General features: G+C 38.4%; 2 protein-coding genes across 3 annotated transcripts; both read right to left on the bottom strand.

The window, feature by feature from the left end:
* Window positions 1-302: 302 nt before the first annotated feature.
* LOC142178416 (uncharacterized) lies at window positions 303-2181 on the bottom strand. Its single transcript, XM_075247914.1, has 2 exons — window positions 1942-2181; window positions 303-1324 (listed from the first exon to the last, which is right to left on the bottom strand). The coding sequence occupies exons 1-2, from the start codon at window positions 2069-2071 to the stop codon at window positions 462-464; spliced, it is 993 nt and encodes a 330-aa protein (XP_075104015.1). The 5' UTR covers window positions 2072-2181; the 3' UTR covers window positions 303-461.
* A 1532-nt stretch (window positions 2182-3713) lies between these two features.
* On the bottom strand, window positions 3714-24581 carry LOC107763178 (lysine-specific demethylase JMJ17-like). Of its 2 annotated transcripts, none has more exons than XM_075235509.1 (25): window positions 24365-24581; window positions 22872-24251; window positions 20937-20994; window positions 19935-20057; window positions 18085-18142; window positions 17820-17956; window positions 17324-17482; window positions 17148-17234; window positions 16417-16593; window positions 15331-15483; window positions 15050-15241; window positions 14887-14958; window positions 14194-14289; window positions 13443-13526; window positions 13235-13351; window positions 12944-13151; window positions 12796-12860; window positions 12484-12542; window positions 12266-12397; window positions 12007-12160; window positions 11602-11934; window positions 7020-7199; window positions 6827-6894; window positions 5997-6075; window positions 3714-5157 (listed from the first exon to the last, which is right to left on the bottom strand). In XM_075235509.1, exons 2-25 carry the CDS (start codon window positions 24194-24196, stop codon window positions 3766-3768), a joined length of 5508 nt encoding a protein of 1835 aa, XP_075091610.1. In that variant the 5' UTR covers window positions 24197-24251; window positions 24365-24581; the 3' UTR covers window positions 3714-3765. The 2 variants fall into 2 exon arrangements, with proteins under 2 accessions (XP_075091610.1, XP_075091642.1); XM_075235541.1 differs by having other exon boundaries at window positions 6827-6888.
* Window positions 24582-24590: the final 9 nt, after the last annotated feature.

Raw genomic sequence — 24590 nt, 5'->3', positions numbered from 1 at the left:
GTTTTTCCCTTATTCAGAAGGGTTTCCACGTAAAATCTTGGTGTCATTATTGCTACATTTCTATTCTTGTTGATTTAACCATAACTTAGTATTCTGCGTTTATTACTAATACCGTGAATATTATTTTTACTGGGTTTATTCCCAACAGCTTTTTCACAATTTTTTGAACTTCTAATCTTATATCAGTATCTTAACAAATACTAACATTATTATCAATCTTTAATAAGTTTCATTAAAATACTAATCCATTTACATAAATACTGAAGAACTGAACAAGAAATTTAAATAGAATCCTACTACATACAGATAGTTATATGAACACACAATCTGACTGTTGCCAGTGCAACTGAAATCTTAAAACAATTCAAAATAGTCTTTACTTTGATCAACAGATATGAATCAGAACTTTCTCCAACTAATGGAAATCATCAATCATAAAAGGTATATAAATCCTATTAAGATCAGTTCATACACTGTAGGCGTCGAGTGATGGATTCAATCTGTTTGCGAGCTGCATCCTTGCGCCGCTCAACTTCCTTCTTCACTGCTTTAGCTGCCTCTACTTGTGTACCAAGTTTTTCTACCTCAGCCTGTGCAGCTTCATGCTCTTTTTTATATTTTTGTTCGTCGCATTTCAAATGCTCTACACGATCTTTAATTTCAGCAACCATTTGTTTCAATCTCTGGATCAGTTCTTCTGCCTTCTCGATTCCTCTCTTCACATGTTCCGTTTCCTCGTTAGCCATTTTCAACTTTGCTTGAGTATTAATAATCGCCTCTGCAATATCATCAGCACGAATAACTACCTCTTCATATGTCCTCTCCAATTCCAAAAAAGTCAAGATATTGCCTTTCTTCTCTTCAATTTGCAATTCATATTTATTAGAAATCAATTCCTTCACATCTCTGTAGAAACAATCATAATCAGCACCGAGCCAATTCAACGTGTTGAAAACACCGTTGGCAAAATCAACCATGTCCTCGACATTAGTAATCGTCACAGAAGTAAGCTCGGACACCAACATAGACTTGACTTGAGCGATCATCATCTTCGATTTCTCAAGCATCTCGGGTTTATGATTAGTTCTTGGAGGTTGCTTCAGTCTTGATAAAGGATTTAGCTTAAACTTTGTCTCTCTCAGTTCTTGCTCTTGATCACAAGGAATTAGCAAAGGCCTATCACTGGTTGATCTCAATGGTACCATAGGAGGTGAAGGAACTTGTTTCGGAGCAATTGTGCTCGTCGAAAATTGGAGAAGAGTATTGCCATTTGACTCCTTTGGTGGCACAGGAGGTGAAGGAACTGCTGGAGCTTTTCTGGGAGCTGTCACATAAACAACATAGGCACTTTAAAGATAATGAAAAAACCAAACAAGGAATATCAATATAATGTATTTGAAGAAAAACTTACTTTAAAAGTTTCTGGAACAAGGTATAAAAATAAAGAAGAATTAATATAAATAGTTTCCCACCCAATCGCTTAATTTAAAAGTAATCAGCAGATGTATAACACTTGTATAATATATGTATAACCAGTGTATAATCTATGTATACCGACTATGAAAAGTAAACAGTGAACCCAACCGGCTATTTGTATAAAGATCCATACATAAACACTAGACAATTCTCCTATTTTCTATGACTTATGGCAATAAACATTATTGGTTTAAGGCTGAATGTGCTAGGGAAAACTGTGTTAATAATATTCTGAAATGGAATGAACTTTGTCCTTTTGCAATCTAACACTTGTTGTTAGCTAGAAATGGTAATACTTTCAACAGAATAAATGGACATGCTTCTTTAGGTGTAGTATTACTAGGGCCATTGAATTAAAATACTTTTAATATAGTATCTTTTCTACCAAAAAAAAAAAAAATTACTGCAAGTTATAGAGACTTTCAAACAGGGGACAAAGATGTATGTATTGGAAGGAAAACTTACTGCAAATCACACTGACTTTCTTGTTGTACTTCCTTTTTTTCTTATTATAACCTTTGACTGTTGAAAATGAGGTAGCTGCTAGTTGTTGTGGGAGAATTCTTGGAGCTAAACTTGATCTTGTTGCCACCATGTTTCTTCTTTTTCTTCAAATTGAGATAAAGTTGTAGGGTGGTGGCTGGAGAAAAAGTTTTGTTTAATTTGCCAATTAAGGCAAGATATATAGTAACTCAGAAAGTTGGATGAGAATCAAGAAATGTTAGCACACAATTTGTGTTTTATGTACAATTCCTCAGATATATAACTTGTGAGTTTGGAACTTTTAATAGCAGTTTAGCACCCTTTTCATGCATGGGAAGTACAAAGAAGAAAAGGATGACAGAAATGAAAAGGAAAAACAAGGTGGCATGACAAATTATAGGTACTAAAAAAGTTTATTAGTTGAAGAAAATATTTTATGAAATTTATCTCATTCAGTGTAAAATATTCATAAGGTGGAGGTCGAGAATTAGGGTGGAAGGTTAGTAGGCAGTTGAGCATTTTCCTTTTCTTTCCTAGATCGGTAGTATTAGTGTTAGCATGGTATCTCTTTATTCTTGGATAGCTGGTACTTCTTACGGTTTGAGTACTTTTTTCGCTTTGGTTTTCTTAATATATTTGCTATTGTTATAAATTTTGTCGCTGCTTCTTCATCTTGTCTTAGTCGAGGGTCTATCGGAAATAGTCCCTCTGCCCTCTTAGGGGAGGGGTAAGGTCTGCGTACACACTATCCTCCTCATACCACACTTGTGGGAACTCACTGAATTTGTTGTCATTGTTGTTGAAGTGTCCCGCATAGTTGAATTAATTATAATACATCATTTTGTGATATTTGGTTTTGACAAGTATTTCAAAGTTTAGATATAAGCTCAATAAGTAAACAATAAAATGTGCAAATACAACAACAACATACCCAATAAAATCTCATTAGTGGGGTCTGGAGAGGGTAGAATGTACGCAGACCTTACCCCTGCCCAGTAAAACGTGCAAATGCAAATGTGTTAAAATAAGAAAATACACAAGGATATTAGAGTCATTAATTTTGTCGGGTGTACAATGTTTACGAACCATTTCTTTGTTCTGTCTCTATTTTCTTTTTATTTCACTTAATAATGCAGAGAAATTAAGATATAGAATTTGTTATATGAAACAGGAAATAAAGGATAATTTCTTAACGAATTATTATCATTAAATACAATCTTCCAGTCCTCCTTTTTCTTCTCACTACGATTTATACACCATAGTTTTTGTTTATTGTGTTATGTAACAATTTTTCCTCATTCATTTATTGAGAGAATAGTTTAATTTATATTTGATAATTAAACTGCATGAGCAATTAAATAGTTAATATCACTCCCTTGTTGAAAGGAAAGATTACACTTAATGATATATTAGACATTTCTTAGACGACAAACTAGAGAACTAACGTGGCCATCAAACAATAAAATTTATCCGCACTCTGTATTTATACTAATCCAATGAATACATGACACGTGTTTTCACACTTTTATCGCTAAACCATAGTAGTAAAATACACATTTTCACCTTTATGCTTAACCTTTAGTATGATTTGATGTAAACATAGTGTTGCGCGAACTCTCCAATGTTGTCGCACCTGTGTCGGATCTTCCAAAAATACATTACTTTTGGAAAAATCCAGCATGCATCCGACAATATTTTAAAAAAGTCCGAGCAACATAGCCGATAAGTATTTAAGTGAGGGGAAAAGCTCAAAATTGAGAATCAATTGAATAAATAAAATAGAGGGAAAAGAGTATCTACACATAATCAAGTATTTTGTACAAAAATGAAGGGAGACAAGCTATCATAATGTTCTCGCCTACGAGCTACTCGTCTGTAAGGTTTCCTATTTTCCCAAAACAAGTGTTCAATGTTACAATTTCTTGATATATCCACAGCTACCACTCTCTCCCATTTGTGTTTTCTTGATTTCCTTCTTCCTTCTCTGTGTCGCGGAGAAGGCGTTTGAGGTATCTCGTGTTTGCCACCAACAACCTTCTCTTCGCCGCTTGTTGATATTGATGCACAATCCTCTCCTTCCATGCAACATGCAGGGCAGATGTAGATCTTCGGCAGTGAGGATAACTTGATACAATCAAAATGATACCATTCATCGCATTTATCACAAGCGATCATCGGTCTCTGATCATAGGGTCTCCGACAAATGCAATAAAGCATACTTCGATCCCTTAGCAACTTAAGCTCCTTTTCACACGATACAGGTAAATTTTCACCCTCGGTAATGAGCTCGAAGACCTTTTCCAATCCAAGCGCGCCCCCATCTGTTGAAACCTTCTTTGCCATATCAGCCCACTGCAAACCTATGTGCTTCGTTTCTGCTAGCCTCTGTCTAAAATAATCTTCTGAAGGAATGCCGACAGCTAGTCCCTCTTTTAAATGCCGTTGAAGCACTTGAATCAAGGGTTTTTGAGAACCGTCTAATAATCTCTGAGCTCTGATTTTCCAAGAAGTTCTTGCTAATGCCAACTCAAGTTTGCTGTTTGCCTCACAATCATATGCACCAACAATATGTACAGCCTTCAAAGCAACACACAACTCTTTAGCAATTATGCTAAGGTCTTTATCTGGATAAGCTAAAACAAACTCGACAATTTCTTCTATCCGAGCTTTGAAATCAAGAGCTTTCTGAGCAATTTGATGAAGTACAGCTCTTTCCTGAATCCATAAACATAGATCTTCAGCATCTGATAAGAGCTCAACGAGCTTGTGCAACTTGAGATTCTTCCGTCCAATATTCAGAGGATCACTTCCATTTCTTGATATTTTTCCACTGTTCATAAATTGACAATAAGGGCAAACAAAAATTTCTGAATCGTTGGCACCCCCGGTTGACAATCCAATGCACTGCAAGTGGAAGCAGTCCTTGCAAGTAGAACACGTTAAAAGCTTCTGGTTCGCACCATCAAGTGAGCAGCATATACATAAAGCCCTTGCATTGGAGTAATTAGATTTCTCACAAATACTGATTGATCTCTCAAGTGAGTTTTCAGTCTGTAGAAGCGCACTAAGCAAGTCAGCGTCTCCAACTGAAGGCTGTAAGACTCCCATACAACGGCACTTCCACTCTTCTATCGTGTGAACCTCAGAGAAAACCATATCTAGTTCTGTGCAACTGAAGGCATCATTACTCCCTTGTTCCTGAAAGTGTTCAAATTACTAGACAGTAAGTAACCATGAAACTCATTGAATATTACATGTATATACCACTACATGGCATGAGAAAATGCGCGCTAAAGCTTCAAAGTATAAAACCATGCATTTGACCCTATATCAACTAGCTAGTGAGGTAAAGAGTAACTTTCGGGCCATTTCCATGATAATTCCCAAATGTGGACAATAAGCCAGATGATAATCACCCAGTCACATCCACGAGAACTTTCTCATTATCATATTTCATAAAGTTTCTCAACTAGTGCTTTTCTGTGTTTCTTTGCACTTCCTCAGTTTCCAGAAATCGTAGTAGGATGAAATTTTCCAGACAAACTATCCTGCCGAATCAATCTCCTAAGGTTAATTGACAGCACGAATTTGAATCAGAAGTGAGAAAACAATGACTCCAGTTAAATGGGTTTTGAGGGAAAGAGAAGGAGGATTTAGACTGCTATTACAATATGAGCCACCTGAGAAAAAAGGACTATAAAACATTTTACTTATCAAAAAAGAAGGATTACTTAGGAAAGAGGAAAATATAGTAAGAAGAATCACAGAGGTTAGCCCTCCATTTGTAGAACAGTGCCTTTCCTGCTCTTATTTAGTGGGGAGAAATTTCAATTGACAAAGTAAACTCTTTATAAGAAGTTCCAAAGAGATCAGTGATGAAATTCTCGAAAGATGCAACATTAAACTAATTTTCCATCTTCTAGTATAATAAAAACTCAAAATAGAAATGCAATGCAACAAAATAACAAACTTTCCAGAGAAATAAAAGCTACAACTTGTAGGAAGGAAAAGAAAACACAGCAAACCAAATATATTACCTTAAGCTGCAGCAATAGATCCCACGATCGATCCCTAAAGTTGAGGGCGAAAAATAAATGCACGTGATCCAGCCATGACCTGCCAAAATTAAATTGTAAGTGATACAAACTAATAAAAAATTGCAGAAAAGCAACAAAAAAATAGAAAATAGATATGGCAATATGGCCAGAAAGTTTTCAGATGTGTGCATGTCAAATAACTCCTACCAGACATAATTTCATCTGCTATATTCCTTTCCCCTTATTACTTTGCAAGTTCCTTCACGATTATCTTCCCAGTTATCCTTTCAATCCCTTGTCATTGCTTTCTATTACTTGACTTCTTTCTATAGTTGCTTTTAAGGCAGGGTACAAAATGGTTTGTATAGGGATAATAGTGCAGTGGAATCATGCCAAATTGTACCAACAGAACGACCTTTCAGTAGAGACGGGACAATTGTAATAACTATTGTCATTATAATTATTAAATCAAAAATAACAACAGTAACTTCAGGAGAAATAGTGAAAAATGTGGGAAGAATGTAGAGATTAGTATGGGATAAGCTACACAGTCTTTCAAAGAGAGTGATAGGTTCTCAAAAGCTACCTTGATATTTACATGCATTCACCAGAGGAAACCAAGAAAAGAAACTGAATAAACATAAAGAATATAAGATATTTGACCTATCATATGAGATGATCTCAAAATAGCAAGTCTCTAGAATTCCACACTTCTGATAATAACTTATTGCTGAAGGAACTATTATTGGACATCATGCAAATGTGACGACAAGTGGATAGACGCCACATACACGCGTAAAAGGAAATTCTGCATCAAGTGCGGAACTTACATGTGTTTCTCGATAGCCGTCTCAAGCTGACTGATCATTACAGGAGATGAGACATGAATGTTCTGCAGCTTGAAGGAGCAAACACACAGTAAAAAATTCACACACGTAACGATGCAACTAGGAGAAGTTCAGATAAAAGAAGCATCAAAATACCGACCCCAACAAAGGCTATAGAAGATGGATGAAAAAGTACCTGATACTGCATGAGAACTTCTTCAGCATCACTTAAATTGGATCTTCTACGAGTAGATTGGATGGAGACTTCCAAAGCTCTCTCTAGCCAATTTACCCAATCAATTAAGGCACTACACAAACTGCAAGTGGTATACACCATAGGAAGGTGGCTTGCAATTTCCACATTTGTCTTGACTTCCTACAGCAATATTAACAAATAGACCTAAGAGCATGCAACCATCATTCTGGGAGGTACAGACAAGCCGCAAAAAAATGTCTCAATCCATGTAGCACAACAAAAGCAACAAAGCCACTACACAGGGAGGTAAGACAAACAATAGAATTAAAAGGCTTACATGTGGACACACATTCAAATGTCTTGTTCTATTCTAAGGCTCGGACGTGGAGCTGGCTCTATTAATCGATAAGCAGCGGTTGCTTACCCACAGACACCTAAGCCTTCTAGGCAAGTGCATAAAGAGAGAGGGGAGGTAGCTTCCAGAAAGATAGAGTAATCACACAAAGGCGAAATGACTAAGATCTTGCTTAACCAGAAGATAGAATCCTATTGTTGAACTGGGGAGGCAGAAGGAAAGACATTCAGGGCTGAAAGAATGGAACTCGCTCTAAGGGACCCCAATTGGATAGGAATTTTCTGCCTATGGGGAGTCAACTGGCGCCTTCTTAAAGCACCTGCCCGGCTTTCTTCCTTTGCCTTCCCTAACTCTTCTGAGAAGAAAGGGGATCCTGCGCAAAGAAAGCCTCTAACAAGAGGATGCAGAGGATGCTAACTCTAAAAGATTTGCTATCGAATACTTTCAAAAAAGGCTGCATTGCATAAGCATAAAAAGATGCCAGAGAGAAAAGGCTAGAACTTATGCTTTGACTTGATTGATAGCTCTTTTCTCTCATACCTATTCCAAGCTGATAGAATGCGCATAGTAGTCCAACTCCGTTCGCCATTCCCACCCGGGAATCACTTCACTCCAGCGCCTCGTCAGTCTTCTTGCATCTTTTCCAGCTTTGAAAATCGACTAAGCGTTGTGCCAAGCCTACTTGTGAAGAGAAGAGTCGTCGGGCTATTGCAGAGTGAAGGAAGGTGTTTTGTCTTGGCCTAGGCCTACTTGTGTCAACACCCATAAAGTGCGGAATATCGTATATAATGAGATTATTGTATATATTGATTTTTTTGAATAAAAAGTATATGTACTTTATTTAGTATTTAATCAGGAGGTTTCTCTTTTTCCTCAGGGAAAAGGATATCCCTTTGCCATTTCCTTGTGCTAGCTATCCACTCCTCTTTTCACTTTTTATCATCATCATTTCAATTTTTTTTTTTGTTCTAATTCGAATTCCAGCTTTGGAATCTCTCTTCCTTCTTTGGCTCTCTTTTCTTTATTAATTATCTAATAGACTTCTCTCTTTAGATAGATTTTTCTTTTCATAATGTTTCCTTATGATTTTTCTTTTTTTCTAAAGCGGCATTCTCCCTTCTATCTATCTTGAATTGAATTATGGAACTTTCTCCCCGAGCTGCGGAACTAACGAGTCTGATCAATAGAGTCCGTCATTTTTTCTATTCCTTCCTACTTCTTCTTCCTCTATTATGTGCTTTTATTATATTTGCCTGAAACTCGATAAAATAGAGTTGTTTGAGACCAAATGTTATAGAGTTGGGGGCTCTCTGGGGAGGCACACCTTCACTTCCTTCTTAATGAAGGGGTTCCCCGGGAGTCTGACCTTGTCCTTTCTTTTAATTGTCGGGGCCGTCATGAGTGCCGAAACCGATTTCGGTAAGATGATTATGGCTCCTTCGGGCGCATCAAGCTCTGAAGATCCAAACTGGACGGAAGCCCTGAGATCTTCTAAAGGGCAGGGAGAGACTTCAGAAAGGGAAAGCACAGGCACATCGTCGTCCATCAACCTACAAAAAGAAAGAGCACGTCCGGCGCCTGCCCCAAATGAAGTAGCTTCCCCTGCCCCTGTCGTCCCCTTTCCATATCAAGAAGATGAGATCATAGGGGGCGACAGTGTAGAAAGCATCCAACAGCGGCCTTTGAGTTTGAGGAGAAAAACCCCTCCTTCTGCCGAGGTCATACATCATACAACAGGCCCGAATTGAAGCCGAAGACCTATTCGAGGTCAAGGTCGATATTTTCAGGGTCATGTCTGGCCTTGATCCAGAAGGAGATTGGCTGGGACGGGGAGCTCGGGCCCTCGAGAATCCGCGTACCGCCACGGGAGAGCATTCCTTGGAGAAACTCCATACCCTTCTTTCGGATCTCGAATCGAGGGGAGTAAATTCCGAGTCCTTCTCTCAATTAAAAGGGAAGGTACCCCTGCGAAGGGGTGGGGACGAACACTCTACCACATAGTGGAGTGGATAGCTAGGACTACTAAAATGGAGATCGCGTACAACAACAATCCTATATTTGATGTCGATTCATCCACACTTCCATTCCTTGTAGAGGAAGGCTAACTGCTTGCTGGTTGGGAGCTGTATGAGTGGTAACGTCCACGTACGGCTCCGTGAGAAGGGCGGTGGACAGAAATGGTCTTGTTGTACCTCACTCTCGTCTTCAATGGGGTCTGCTCTTTCTTTTTTGGGAGAGTATGCCAATATGATCTTAATGAGGTGCGGGGCTTTGCATCTGACATTCGTTGGGCTTCTCTCTTCGGGAGCCTGCGCCCCGGCGTTTTTCTGCAATAAACCCCTCCGGCCGAAGACTAGTGGTAGGTGGTCTTGCGGAGCTTTCGGAAAAGGGTAGCCTTGTGTGTAAGCACAGCAATGAACCGCGGCGAACCCTCAGACGACCTATCTAAGATTAGGGGGGATCCTCAGTAGTGGTGACCCTTTCACTCTTCCACGGACTGATACATGTACCGAATGCTCATACGGGAAAGTTGACTCCTGGGTCTGGAACCTGGGGGGTTGCTCCGAGAAATCCTTTCTTTCTCGTCCACTCAGGGGGTGCGAACACACCTGCGCGGATTACAGGTGACAATTACAAGAATGGCGGGGAAGTTAACAGTACCCGACGACATTCAGGGATGGATGTAGACCCATCGGGCAGGGATAATCATTCCGGTCCTGGGAGAAGTGGCGACCATTCTCAAGAACCAAAAAGACTGAGCTGAGGGAAGCCCTATGAGTCACTGAAACGACGGCAGGAGTGCCCTTTTTCTATCAATAGAGGGAGCAAAAAACGGGCTTTGCTCCCCTTTACAATATGAAGAAAGAAATAAGGGTCGAAGTTTAGACCGCTCACAGTAGTTCTACCTATAGAAAGGATCATGAAAGAGGCGATCAGAATGGTACTCGAATCCATTTACGATCTCGAGTTTCCAGACACATCGCACTTCCGCTCGGGTCGAGGCTTCCACTCCGTCCTAAGACGGATCAAAGAAGAGTGGGGAACCTCTCGCTGGTCTTTGGAATTCGACATCAGGAAGTGTTTTCACACCATCGACCGACATCGACTCATCCCAATCTTTAAGGAAGAGATCGACGATCCCAAGTTCTTTTACCCCATTCAGAAAGTCTTTTCCACCGGACGACTCATAGGAGGTGAGAAGGGCCCTTACTCCGTCCCACACAGTGTATTACTATCGGCCCTACCAGGCAACATCTACCTACACAAGCTTGATCAGGAGATAGGGAGGATCCGACAGAAGTACGAAATTCCGATTGTTCAGAGAATAAGATCGGTTCTATCAAGAACAGGTCGTATTGATGACCAAGAAAAGTCTTCCGAAGAAGCAAGCTTCAACGCTCCCCAAGACAACAGAGCCATCATTGTGGGGAGGTTAAAGAGCATCCAACGCAAAGCGGCCTTTCATTCCCTTGTTTCGTCGTGGCACACCCCCCCCCACACACACACACAAGCACCCCCCGGCTCAGAAACCAAAATTTCTATGCAATCGCAAAGGAAAAAGAAAGCCCGATATGCCAAATTTGGGGCTAAAGAAGGAAACCAGCTGATAACCCAAAAAAAGAAGACAAGAACAGTGCTAAGGTCCTAACAACACAGTAGTTGGCTAACATATGAAGAAGACAGGGAGGAAGAAGGGTGTAGGGTGTCATGCGCAGTCACACTACTGATATCCTCGAACAAGGAGTCACTTTATTAAGTGACCATCTTCAGGTCAGCAACACCATATTCTGTTTACATTTTGCCATTATACAAAAAAGAAGAGGAGAACCAGGTATGGTGCTGCAACTATACTACCACCTGTAGTTCCAAATGAAGCGAATAGATATACCATGTACCTCTGCAAAATGGCTATAAGAGAATTGTGCTCCAACTGAATAACCATCAATAATCAAATTCTCACTGTTGACGACAGACTAAAAGATATTAGAGCTTCTGATCCTCAAATGCAGACAACACCAGCGGGCAGGAAACAGGACAAGAAACAATAATTTACAATGGCTACCAAAAGAAGCCAAAGCAAACGGTTAACCTAACATCTATTTACCCAAATAACAAGGAGTGCACTAATTCACAGCCATATTGAGAAGAAGCGGAAACAAAATATCAATGTCCAGACCGTATCTCTCTTTAGGTGGAAAAGAAGACTGACATGTGACAATTAATTACCTCAAGTGTTGGAATTGCAGTAGCAAAAGATAGAGCCTTAAAGCACCAACGAAGTGTATAACAAGCATCTTGAAGTTTAGGAACCAAATCAAACTTGAAACCAAGACCTTGACCTGCTTCTACAACCGAGTCTATGGCTTGTATTTGCTTTTCAATTTTTCCATGTCTGGTGAATATTTCATCACCTATATTTTCGACATTCAACAGACACTCTGTATCATACAACACAGAGCAGGCATCCTGTTCCCACCTGGTGCAAGTATCAAGCAATGTTTGAATCATCAGTTGTTCTCTCAAAGATAGCTTCAAAAGCTTAGAGTCTGATACCAATTCCTGCAAAAATTACAACAAAGGATGTAAGAGCTTCGTTATATTTCGCAAGTGCAGAGTTTGCAAATGATTAACCTTCAAAGTCTCTACTTCAAGAGGACTTGAACCAAGTGCCATGGAGTCACGTGATAAAAAGGGCTGTGACCTAGATAACCAAGACTTCGCAATTGATACCGCATCCTTGACTTCATCAAGAGAAGGAAGAATCACAAATATCTCCTCGGAAGCCCTAAATATTTTGCAAAATTCAAATAATACTCAGGAAGAAGAATAAATACACAAACACAGAAGCAAGAATATGAAGCAATAACTAAATCAGGGAAAGAGGCAACACCTTATAACATCCTCAAATTCAGATATTTGTTCCTTGCTTACAAGGACGCGCCTGGCACTTTCCTCCCAAGCTACAGCATTCGCTTTTACCTCAGAAACATCAGCAAACAACTTCTCTTTCTCAATCTGCAATCTGGAGATATATTCACATGTCAGATGGGATGATCAATAGGTTTTTCAAGATAATCATTATTAGTAAAGCGAAAATTGTAATAATACATGCTAGCCTCCATCAACAGCTGCTCAATATAATCCATGGACATTTTGCAACGAAGTGCCTGTAGGAAAGAATTTCAGAAAATTCAGATAGAGGAGTGAACTAAAGATTTACGAGTACCGAAATATTGCCATGAAGGATGAATTACTTTAGACAGCGTAAGTGATAAGATGTCAAAGCAGTCATGAACCATAAAAAGAATCAGATAGCCAAAAAAGAAAAATGAAAAAGACGGATAGCACATGATAAGAATGTTGAAAATGTAACTTAACGATCGGCAGAAAGTGATAGGAGAAGAATGACACACTAGTTACCTTCAGAGCTTTTACCCTACAACCAGCCTTCTTTAGCTCAACATCCAAACAAGGCAGCTCCTCCACTATGTCAGAAGTGTGAAAAATATAATAGCTATTAGCATTACACCACTACTAGTAAACAAAAGATTAAATGAGGTCTCCAAACCTTTAACTCTAAGCAACGACGCATCCTTTAGAAGGCAAGTTAACTCGTCAAATACAGTTTCTTGATCCTCCCTTTCGCTGATGCCCAACAGTGCACGATTAGCACGCGCTATCCAAGACACAGCATCTTTATGATATTGTCTTAGAAGTTCAAGCTCTGTAATATTAACCGCCAAACCATCCCATCTGTTGAGAAGCAATTCAAGTTCCTGTACAACATAAAATGTGGCATTTACGCGAAGTTCTATTTCCATCAACGCTTTTCACGAAAATATGATAAGGTAGGAACAACCTTGAGACTGAGAGAACCTTCCAACATCTCACGGCACTGAGATTGACAACATTCAACTTGTCTAATTAAATCTAGGAGCATTTCACCTTCAGGAAGTTGCACTTGAAGGCTTAAACTCTGAAAATGAAAAAAGAAGTAATAGAAGAATCACAAAACAAATAATCCCAAAAAATGACAGCATCACAGAAAGCAAAGATGACTAGATCACCTCCTTCTCTAATTTGTAGACAATATCTGCCTCAACTCTTGCAGAAGTCTCAGACAAGCATTTCCTTACTCTTTCAGCCCAAGCCTGAAGAAGCTCAATATGTAAGATTATAAAGCATCACTCATTCCATTTTTTAATATTGAAGCGGTAAGCAGTTTCCAATATTCACTGACAAGCATTTATCAATTTTTTCACGTCATGAGATCTTATAATTTCTCCAGCGGTAAACAGTTTCCAATATTATCACAGAGAACAACAAAGACAATAAGTCAAAGAAAAAGAGGAAATCATAAGGGGGCAGGAATCTGAGGAAAAGTAACTATAGACCAGTTGAACACAACGGACGATCATAAATTTGCTGATCCTCTTTTCTACAGTCAATCGCATCTACAATGAGTAGGCTTCAGAAATTTCATGATATTGGAACATGCCCCAACAAAAGCAAACAGGACTTTTTGGGGATAAGAACCAAACTTCAGGAGTTTTGTATTCTTTTTTATATTTTTTTATATATTATTGGTTCTGAACCTAAAAGATTTTGTTGAGAAAAAGGGTTGTTTCTTCTATTTTCTCTTTCTCTTCTCCTAATCTTCACTTCATTAGTTTGACTCAATGTTTTCTCTCAAGGAGAACACAACGAGACATTATAATGTACCACTTGTTACTAAAACATAAAGAGTGGCAATGTCAGCCTGGTAACCTTTCCTAAACAGTGTATAAGACAGAAAACTTACAAAATAATAAGGTATACCTTAACTGACGACAACTTGTTCAACAATTCTTCACTTTTTTCGATGTAGATGGGGCAATCTACAGTCTTGGAGTACAAGGCCTCCAAATCAGATACCTGAAAAGGCAATGCGGAAATAGTTAACAAACATAAGAGAACAGAATAAGCAACACCTTTTCAGAATGAGCAACACTTCCTAACCTCAAAGGAAAGAAGAAGAAACATTTCCAGATGATCCAAGAACGAAAAGACTATGAATGATATCAAAGGCAGATAAAAGGTTCAGAAATTAGACAGTTTTTTTTTTTTTTTTTTTTGGGGGGGGGGGGGGGGGCGGATATGCTATTGTAAAGAATTGGACCTAGGGCCTAACTCAACCCCAAAAAGCGCTTATGAGGGGAGGATTGCCAAAGACCATATAAGGAGACTATAACCCATTCCCTCAACCACTGTGGGACTTAACAACTGTATTAGCCAAAATTTTCATAACAAAAACCTGAAATTATACCCTAACATTTTTTTTTTTGATAAGGAAAATTATACCCTAACATGAACTACCATTCTCGATGAACAGTATTAACACCTGTCAAACTGTTCGGTAATACCGCAGAAACATAAACTGACAAATATATGGGGTAACATAGATTCATAGAATATCAAACCACACTAATATGCACTTAGACAACTATCAACAAGGTGAATGAACTGGCTTACAAGAATATTTGAGCATGATGAAAGAACAGAATCAATCTCCAGAGTCAGCTCGCTCGCTTCTTTCTGGAAATCCTGTACATGAAGCATACTCGGGTGGTCAGAACCAGTGCAAAATAAAAGAGCAGAATAAAAGAGGTAAAATCAGAAACAAAATGCATTTCACCTTCAATCTGAGATGTGCAGGTTCATTACACGGTACAGGGTTTAAACTGAGCAAACTGTTAACAACTTCCATCTGCACCTTCATTACATCACTACTGCGATCAGACATCCAAGATTTTACTTTAGAGAGACAGTCCTCAGCATTTTGAGCCCAGCTCTGAGCTTCAATCAACTTCTTCACCAACTCTCTTACCTAAACCCCATTTGACAGATATTTAGTTGAAGAGAGGAATAAAATCTAGGACTAAGGAGATATAGAAAATAATATGGCTGAAATCTCACTGGATCCATTTCGTGACCAGCCCACATAAACTGTTCGGCTTCCTTTATTGCACGATGATAAGCATCTAAAGAATAAGGATCCTGGAAAAGCTTACTGAACTTCATCAGCCATTTTTCAGCAAGCTGCACGTGTGTGATACATCCACCTTTTACCTACATTTGGCCATTGATTAGAGCCCATAAAATTTAGAAGCTAATACTTTTTATGTTTGCACGAGCCACATTATTAGCAAAAACTATTTTTTCTCTTTAGATTATATAACACGTTATTTGTATCACGAATCTGCAAGAAATACTGCAGATGTCACATCTCAAAGTATCAACCGATTCAGAAAATGTGGAGCAGCTCACTGAGGTATCAGCCTATCAAAGACCAGAACTTCCCAAATAGAGCAGAAAAGGTTCGAGAAGCATGTATCTGAAGACCGTTAGTATCATTCAGATAGTTAAGCTTCTTGACCACCAGTATCGTTAAGATAGTTAAGCTTCTCGACTAAGTCATAGGATTGGGTGTGCGATAGCGAGAAAGTTAGACGTGGTAACGGAAAGTGCGAGAGTAGGAAGGGATTTCTCACCAGTCATTGACACAGATTATGAAGGAAAATTAGTAGTATTAACATTTCAGATATAAAAGATCAAAGCACAAATGATTAAACACTGGTAAAGAATCATTGAGCTTTTTCTTCCATCTCCTATGAATATCAATACCAAGAAATATACTTCTGGTCTACTTCCTCCAAGCAACAGAATGGAAGCAAGAACCTTACTCCTCCCCCCCCCCCCCCCAAAAAAAAAAAAACCTCTTTGGACAAAAGCCTATTACTACAGGTCTGCTGAAAACTAGAGTATAGAAATCTCTACTTAAGTGGTTAAACGGGAATCTACAAGTAATTAGAAAAGCTAGCAACGAAATGCAGAACACTGTATGGTGCCCAAGAGAGGGTCCAAAGAGAAACTTTTAATCTTCACTAGGCCAGAAAACAAGGGAACAAAATTGGAATCCCTTTGAGCATCAAATGGAACAAGAAAAGCAAGACACTTCACCCAAAAAATGTTCTCATATGGAATGGAAGTAATGATCAGAACCTTTTTTGACAAAGCAGGTGGATCGTTGGAAGATAGAAGTTGCTTTCTGAAGTTTTTTGCAGCCTCTTCATGATTACCCTTATCAGTAGTAAGCACCAAATCATTCAATTCAGCCAGCGTATGACGATAAAGGAGTCGACGCTTTTGTGGCTTACATTCACACAAATGTTCCCAGTGCTACAAGCAAAACTCATGGTTAGTCAAGAAAACAGATACAACAACCAAAATTGATGACTAAGTATGACAAAGATTACATAGAATGCCAATGGCAGTACTGTAGAGCATTCAGCTGTTTAATCACTAATCCCCCCCCCCCCCCGCAAAAAAAAAGAAAAAAGAAAAAAAATCCCAAAAGCAATAAGAACAAAATAGTTCACCACAGGCTCTAGAATTGATAAATCAAAACTCAAGCTGCATGATGATGGGAACGTCCTATCTGTTGTCATATTAGAAATTTGGAACTCTATATTGTGTTAGTTTACATTCAAAATATATTGATACTGGAGGAAGAACAATGCTGAGAATGTCCTAGCCCCCAAGATGCTAGAATGAACAACCTACAAGGAAAATATGATTTTATGCTTCTACAAACAGCTAAGTTAAGCTTGAATTTGGCCAGAGTAACATTGTATAGACAGAATAGAACTCATAGAAGCATATCACATATAGGAACTAGCGAGGCAAGAAAAACAACTTATTGTTGACTCCTTGCACAAATAAAAAGTGCTTACCTCAAGACAAACAAAAGATGATGGTGCACAGCTGCATACTACAGCAGAAAGATACAAATATTGCTGGCATATGATGCATGTAGGATCCTTCGAAGAAGATACGGTGAAATTTGTCAATACACTTCAGAACACACTCATAGTCAAAAAATCAAGAAGCAACATCAAAGTTAAAGTACCTCCTCCGTGCCCACATATTCAGGCTTCAGACGAGGCCGCATGGCAGAAGAATTAACAATGCCATTTTTCCAAAGCCGCTCTCTCCAAGACTTTTCTCTAGAATAGACCCTGGCCAGTTCTGTTTTTAAGTAAGGTGCTGCCTTGCTGTCAAATTCACTCTGCAAGGTGATGAAAATTGTTAAATTGGGATGACTAAATTTAAAGGTAAATAGAAGCATGGGAAAGTTATCTACAAAAATACCAAGCAATGAAAGTATGACAACAATAGTTCTTCAGAAGAAGCATCAATTAGCATAAGTTTGGTCAGAAACTTAGAAAATACTGTAGGCAGAGCAGTCCAACAGCTACTTCAAAAAATTTAGTGCACCAATAGGTAATCCCAACCACAGAAAGCATGTAAAGAGCCAGCTTTTACATCCATGGGCAAAGAACGAATAAAGAAAGCATTGGCCACAGCAGGCCATGGAAAATGGCGAATGGGACTAGGATACAGACCCTGGCTACTGCACAGAGCAGTTCTTCATGAGACAAAACAGCAGGTTTGCGATAAAGCTGGTAAAGATCTGCTCCAAATCCACCATGAGGTAACCAGTCGGCAGGGGCAAAATTGACAGCCTCAGCACAATTTAAGCCTGCAATTCCAAGATGCAGGTAAGATTACAGGAGAGAGCTGCATCATGCATGACTAGCATTTGAATAAGAACGAACTCTTCGAACTTTTTGCAAACCAAAGATAAAATAGCAAAAATGCATGGCTCACCGAAGTTGAAGCCTCCGTGATACGATCTGGGAAAGGTAATAATGAAGTCCCCAGGCTCCTGCCATAAAGTAAAAACAAGCAAACACAAGCCACATAAATGAAAAGCGGAAAATGAGAAAAGCTTTAAAACAGGTTCCTCTCTACACTGGAAAGTCTGTCATGAAGGGGATATTGCTAAGTACTGTTAAGGGGATATTGCTCATTGAGTTACAGCTTGCTACTAAAGCCAAATAAAAATATATATTTATAATTTGTTGAATATCTTTGGTCATTAGATTGCGAGCTTCTTCAGAATTATCATTATTTTCTACACAGTATACTCCATTGTCCGAAATCCCCAATCCTACTTTGCTTAATATTAGGAATTTAAGTTTTCTCCGCATTTTTGTTTAATAGCCGAGAAGTCCCTAAGGGCCAATGGCAAACGGTTCCAAACTCGAAGGATAACAGGCCCGCCCCTCTACCCTTCTCCACTTAAATCCAATTCCATGCTTTTGTCTATAGCAAGGTTCGAACTCATGACGTGCGCCTAACCATACATCACACCCTGCGCTCTTACCACTAGATCAAAGCTCTGGGGGCACATTTCTCCCACATATTAGTACTATAGACAGGAAAAGGAAAAGGCCTCGTGTTGCTTAAATTCTTCAAGTAATCTCTGGTCCCAAATGCATGACCATGGTAAAGAATTAGGCCCCTGCAATATAGATCATTTAATTTGCATCCTTGTTGTATAACATAAAGTTTAGGCAGCCCCAAGGCTCACGAAATTCTAATGGGTTTGAGAGAAAACATATACCTTTGATAATGAAGCTTGGAGGCCAAATGACAAAATACAAAACTAAAAGAAGAGAAGAAGTGTGGAAGAATTTTACCAATAACATGGAGGACAAAATATAAAGAGAAAACAAGTTTCAAAGGATGATGCCAAAAATCGTTCTGAAACATATATTAAACGTAACGTGTAGTGAAGAAGTAAAGACAAAATGCCAGCTGTTTATCAGCTGCTTATCGCTCACCGTTTTTACAATCATCGGATTCTATCCAACTACAGAGATTCAGAATACCAGCAGACTCCTGAAAGCTCACCCTACCTTTGACATGTAGCCTTAGAAAGAGATATTGTTAAGTCAAACTATTTTTCAATGTGTTTTGCGTGATACCCCTCATAAATCCTGATTTTTTACTGCATCTGTTGTGGGCGGCATATGAGTGCTGACACGCTTATTTTTTTATTTTCCTAATTTATACATTTGGGCTACGGAAAAATAATAGTATCCTCCATCAATATCAAAACATACTGAATGTGAATCAAACAGCCAATAGTAGTTTAAAGGACCCCTTAAACACCAATATGCAACGACATACAACTGGCATAATCAATACTTCAGGCACCGAACAAAACATCCTGCCGAATCTTAGGGACCATAAAATATCTGTATTCTCTATTTATTCCTACAGGTTTTATATTCAATAGAAGTACCATTTTCAATTGAATTGGAAAAACTGTTTTCCTAGTTTCTCAACTAAAACTTAAGCTAAAATATCTATAGAAAGAAAATCCTCCTATCTCCTGGCCATATAATAGTTGAACATAAGTTTGGAAGCGGAAAAAAAAAGGTTTGGCTCCACAAAACAGTAAAAATTCTTATGTAAAGCTCTCCCTTTTTTTTCACTCTCCGGACAGTTTCTCCTTATTTTCATGCTCTTCTATTTACGAAGAAAAAGACGCAAATGCAGTATCATGACATCGTTCATGAATTTTGGCAGGAACTACCAGAAAACTACAAAGGAAAAAGACAGAGCAGGACACAAGGAGAAACATCTTAGTATTAAGTCCTGCAACAAACCTGTACTACATTATAAACAGGAACCCCATTTTCTTGCAACACACGTGGATTCAGCATGGTTACAAGCTGAAATAGCAGATCTGGTTGCGCATCAAACAGATCGGGAAGGCTATTACGCATTACCTGCACATAATTTGCTAGTTACAGGACAGTAAGAAAAGGTCGAAATTTTGAAATTTATGAGGGAAAGCTGCATGTAAAAATCATTTATAAACACTGATACAAGTTAATTGTCAACAGCAATCAAGTATTCCTTTATCACTTCTCAAGCAGCTAAAATAGGAAAATAACTAGCATCAATGCAATGTATCAAGGAACATGAAAAAGGTAATCTCTCTATGCCAAAACATAATGAAAGAATATGCAACAGCACTTCTAACACTAACTAGACACTAAACTAATACAGATAAGACACCACAACCAATGATATCCAAGCCCCTAACGAATAGGGATTATTTACATCTTCCAAAGCACCTCCTGGTAAAGCCCTGAATGTTGGTTACTCATGTTATTATATATAGCCATCGGTTACCTGTGGGTTTAGCAGGACTCCAGCTATCCTGTACATCTATCAAGTTAACATGCCAGAATAACCGGTCATGAACTCATTCATTTATACATGGAAGTACAAGGTAAAATAGATTATGATTTACTTCTCATATGAGATGATTCAAATCAATAAAACTGAAGAACTAAATAGTATGAAGAACTGAAGAACCAAATAGTATGAAGAACAAGAAAATTTCCCATGACCTTAAACTTGCCTCATTTCGGTTCAACCGTCTCCATAAAACCATTTTAAGACGAAGGACAAAGCTCACATTAAACTAAAATCTCATGAAAGCCAACATTCAAATATCAAGAACTTGGATCAACATGTATTTGCATCAAATTTTATTCACAGTAGAAGAGATATGTTTTAACTTTACTAGCCAACAATTTGTAAATACTCAAAAGCAAAAGCTATGACACTAATGTAGGATAGGACGTGTTCAGAATAACCTTCTCAAAAGCTTGGGCTTCATTTCCAGGAACACTATACCAACATTTCGGCTCTCCCCTGAAAGGATGCAAGAAGAACTAATTAACTGATAAATTTATCAAGATTCAATCAATGATTATCAGGATAATGGTCATGCACAAAATCAAAGACATCAAAACAATGATATCATGAGCTTAATCAACCTGATTGCAGAAAAGATATCAGCGGGAAATGTAAATGCACCGGTCCAATATGAAACTATGATAATTGGAAGTGTTAAAAAGGGACAAATTAGATCTAAAATCGCATATCAAAGCAATCGGGAAAGGCCTACAACCTCTTGAAATCCACATGGAGTTAGTTAGGTGTAGAACATAATGGAAAGTTGGAAACAATGTGTCCATACAGGAGATACCAACTAGTTAGAGACGAAGGTTTAGTCGTTGGTGATATCATTCAGTTGGTTATAGATTATATGCACAATATGGATTACCGTGAGAAAGAACCCCTAGTATTAGAGACCTAATTTGTCCTAAGAGACATGTGTTTTAAGAGGAACAAATGAAGCATAATGGTCATTGAGGTTTCACATAGCCGGACTCAACTATTTAGGGATTGAGGTGTAGTTGTTGTAATCAAGCTTCAATAACCAATTAACTATGAAATGCATGGAGAGACAGAAGAGAAAAAGGAAGCTCCACTCAGTTGCAAGGAAGTGGTCACATCGCCACAGATATAAGCCACGGGTACTTCATGGTGCATGTTAGGCAATTGTAAAGGGCGTTCACTGATAAACAGAACTTACTTATGAAGAAATAGTTAACAGAAAGGAGCAACGCTATATCCCTTGTTCCCCTTTTCTCATACTTTATTTGGATTTAGAGGCTTTTTTTTTTTTTTTTGGGGGGGGGGGGGGTAGATTGGTTAGTGGGTGATGAAAAGAGGATATGAAGCCAATGGACATCTAATAGATGCACCAACATTTTAAAGGAGTAATTTCGAATATGTATTCTCCTTGGACAGATAGGCTAGCTCCAAGTTAAGGAGTAGACTATGCTTTTCATAATTTAGGGACCACCTAATCTGGGCAAAAAATGAGATAAGCTTCATGCCGTTAGCCATTAGGTACTACATTTCAGCAGAAGAGAAGTCAAAGGAGGATACGCTAAACAAGTGAAGAAGCTACCGGCGAGCTAGCAACCTAAGCAAGACCATTAAATCATATCAGCCAAAAACAGTTGAACGGGACCTAGTGAAAGCACAACCTGTATATTGTAAAAACCCAATAAACGCTATGTGGATTCTACAAAGTTAATTTGTAGATTCGCACAGATTTACCAACATGCCAAATTTTTAACCTTATTAGGAAACGCATGTCACATCACATTAGGCAATAATGCAAAGAAATTAATATCAAGATCAGCTGTAATAAAGTATCTGCAAGAAGTTTCATAGCAACGCAACTAAAATAACTTACTTATCTTGTATTGCATACACATTTAAATAAGATGAAACTACTGGTTAGATAGAGGTCTCTGACATTTCTATGAGCAATTATAGGTTGTTTAATAAATCGAACTTATTGTTTTCATCAATAACAAACCTTTTAAAGTGGATCTTCTTCTACTTTTGGTATACTTCTTGTATACGGGAGTTCTCTCCCTTTTGATTAATATAATTTACCTTATCAAAAAAAAAAGTGGATCTTCTTCTTTTGTTTGTTTGGTATGAAATTTATTCTTTTTACTAACATGTTGACTATCAGCATAAATGAAAAAGAGCTTTTTGTATAAAGTAACTAATTCTTTTAATATTATACAAGCCGTACACAAAAAAAAAGTAGAGAAAAAACACAATAATATGGTTCTCATCTAATCAAACTTGTCATATGGTAACCTATTTCATAGGAATAAAAGAAATGGACTTAAAATACGAATAATAATTGGCACTCATACCAGTGAAGATAATTCATGGAGTAAAAGCAGTGGTCTTCAAAATGCCAGCAGAATGAAGAGAATAGCATTCCAATATACAGCCAAGGCACCATAACACCAGCAATGCTATGATGTACAGCTCGAAGCATCGAACCTGGCAACTTGGGTAAGTTATTGAGATTCCATGGGCTAGCACTATATTCATCCCATGTACCTTGTTCAACTGATGATAGTTTTTCGTCGGTTACACGTGGAAATCCACTACCATAGATGGAAGTATCCAAGTCACTGCCATACTTCACTTCAACCTCCCCAGCTGATCCCTCCACAATTTCCCAGAACTTCTTTTCTAATTCCGCTTGTGTAATAGATGCGGAGCCAAACCATTTTTTCCTGGCACGATCAGCAATGCGCCTAAATGCGTCCAATGTTAAGTCTCTACCGGGTGCAAAGCCGAAGCTATCCTTTTCAGAATTCAAGCATTGCAAGCAATACCAGTTCCCAGGTGGAATTTGTTTCAGAGGTGGTGATAAACAGTAAATATGCCACCCTTTATTGCACCGATCACAAAGAAGCATCACCTCCCCGTGCAATCCACTTTTGCACTGTTCACATATTTGATCGTGTTCTTCCTCCTTCGTCTTACACGTTTCAGTTAGATCACACTCACCATTCTTTCTCCTTCTCTTAGAACTCGAGAATTGGGAGTCTGACTCCCTTTTTCTCTCACTTCCATTTCCTCTCCTGTAACTTTTATTTCTCATCTTATTTAACTTATTATAGTACTCTTCATAATCACACAAATGTTCCAGGTACAACTGACATAATACATGCTTGGCGCACTCCGAAATCTTCCCAGCAGGCCGTACGAACCTAAAAACCTCTCCCCACTTCTTTTCCTTGGCTACTTTATCGTACCCTCCGAGCCGCTTGACGGAATTAAACAACTTACACAGATTAAGCTCCTCCCCCTCAAACACAACACGTTTCTTCGCCGCCTTCTTCCCGCAATGCTCCTCTAGGAACCTATAGTACTCTAATTCAAAGGTCTTCGGATCGCAAGATGCACACCGAGCCTGTAACTGATGAATCGCTTGCGTTTTCGTCGGAAATGTGAAGGCATTCAAATCCAATGCAAAAGGGGGTTTCCAACTCTTGGGTGGGATGATTTTACAAATGCCATATTTCTCAGCCTCTGGCCTGATCTTGTAAATAAACTCTAAAGGGTCCTTAAATTCTTCCTCAGTTGGATAATACACTGGCCCAGGTGGTATATTCAATAACCCAATTGGGGATGCACTTGTATTTTGCCCTAATTCTACAGCCCTAGGCCTCCCTCGCCCCATTATTAATGCAAGTACTAACTATATCGTCCAGATAATCAATACCCAATTACAAAATCTGCATGCAAGATTCATATAAACATTCAAAATATGTCTCAAATCACTATAAATTCTAGAATCTTGAAATTTAAAGGAACATTTTAACTATTAAAAATGAAATCTTTAACGTACCTTTGTGGAATAATAAAGGACATAAAAACCAAGGCTTGATAGATTCTTGTCCCTCAATATATGTCTGCAAACATGTGTGTGTTTTTTGTGTTTAGATATCTCTTCTTTGGTTTTTAGTTGTAAAAGAAACGGTGTTTCTCGTTAGTCTTCTTTTAGCTTTTTTCTTTTTCTTTTTTCCTTTTTCTTTTTCTTCTCTTTTTTAAAGGTTAGTTCGTTTGCAGGTTTA

The sequence above is a fragment of the Nicotiana tabacum genome, chromosome 1, assembly GCF_000715075.1.
Source record: "Nicotiana tabacum cultivar K326 chromosome 1, ASM71507v2, whole genome shotgun sequence".
NCBI classification, from domain to species: domain Eukaryota; kingdom Viridiplantae; phylum Streptophyta; class Magnoliopsida; order Solanales; family Solanaceae; genus Nicotiana; species Nicotiana tabacum.
Note: the sequence above shows the minus strand (reverse complement) of the source record. Positions and strands in the feature narration are given on the sequence as shown.

Bases quoted from the DNA above. Each gene is read 5' to 3' on its own strand.
- LOC142178416 (XM_075247914.1), bottom strand. From the start codon at position 2,071: ATGGTGGCAACAAGATCAAGTTTAGCTCCAAGAATTCTCCCACAACAA. The intron at 1,325-1,941 runs GTAAGTTTTCCT...TTTATGTGACAG, and splicing joins GAAAGTCAGTGTGATTTGCA to CTCCCAGAAAAGCTCCAGCA.
- LOC107763178 (XM_075235509.1), bottom strand. From the start codon at position 24,196: ATGGGGCGAGGGAGGCCTAGGGCTGTAGAATTAGGGCAAAATACAAGT. The intron at 17,957-18,084 runs GTGAGCCATGCA...TTGGAATTGCAG, and splicing joins TCACGGAGGCTTCAACTTCG to GCTTAAATTGTGCTGAGGCT. The intron at 14,290-14,886 runs GTAAGCCAGTTC...TTGCCTTTTCAG, and splicing joins CATCATGCTCAAATATTCTT to GTATCTGATTTGGAGGCCTT.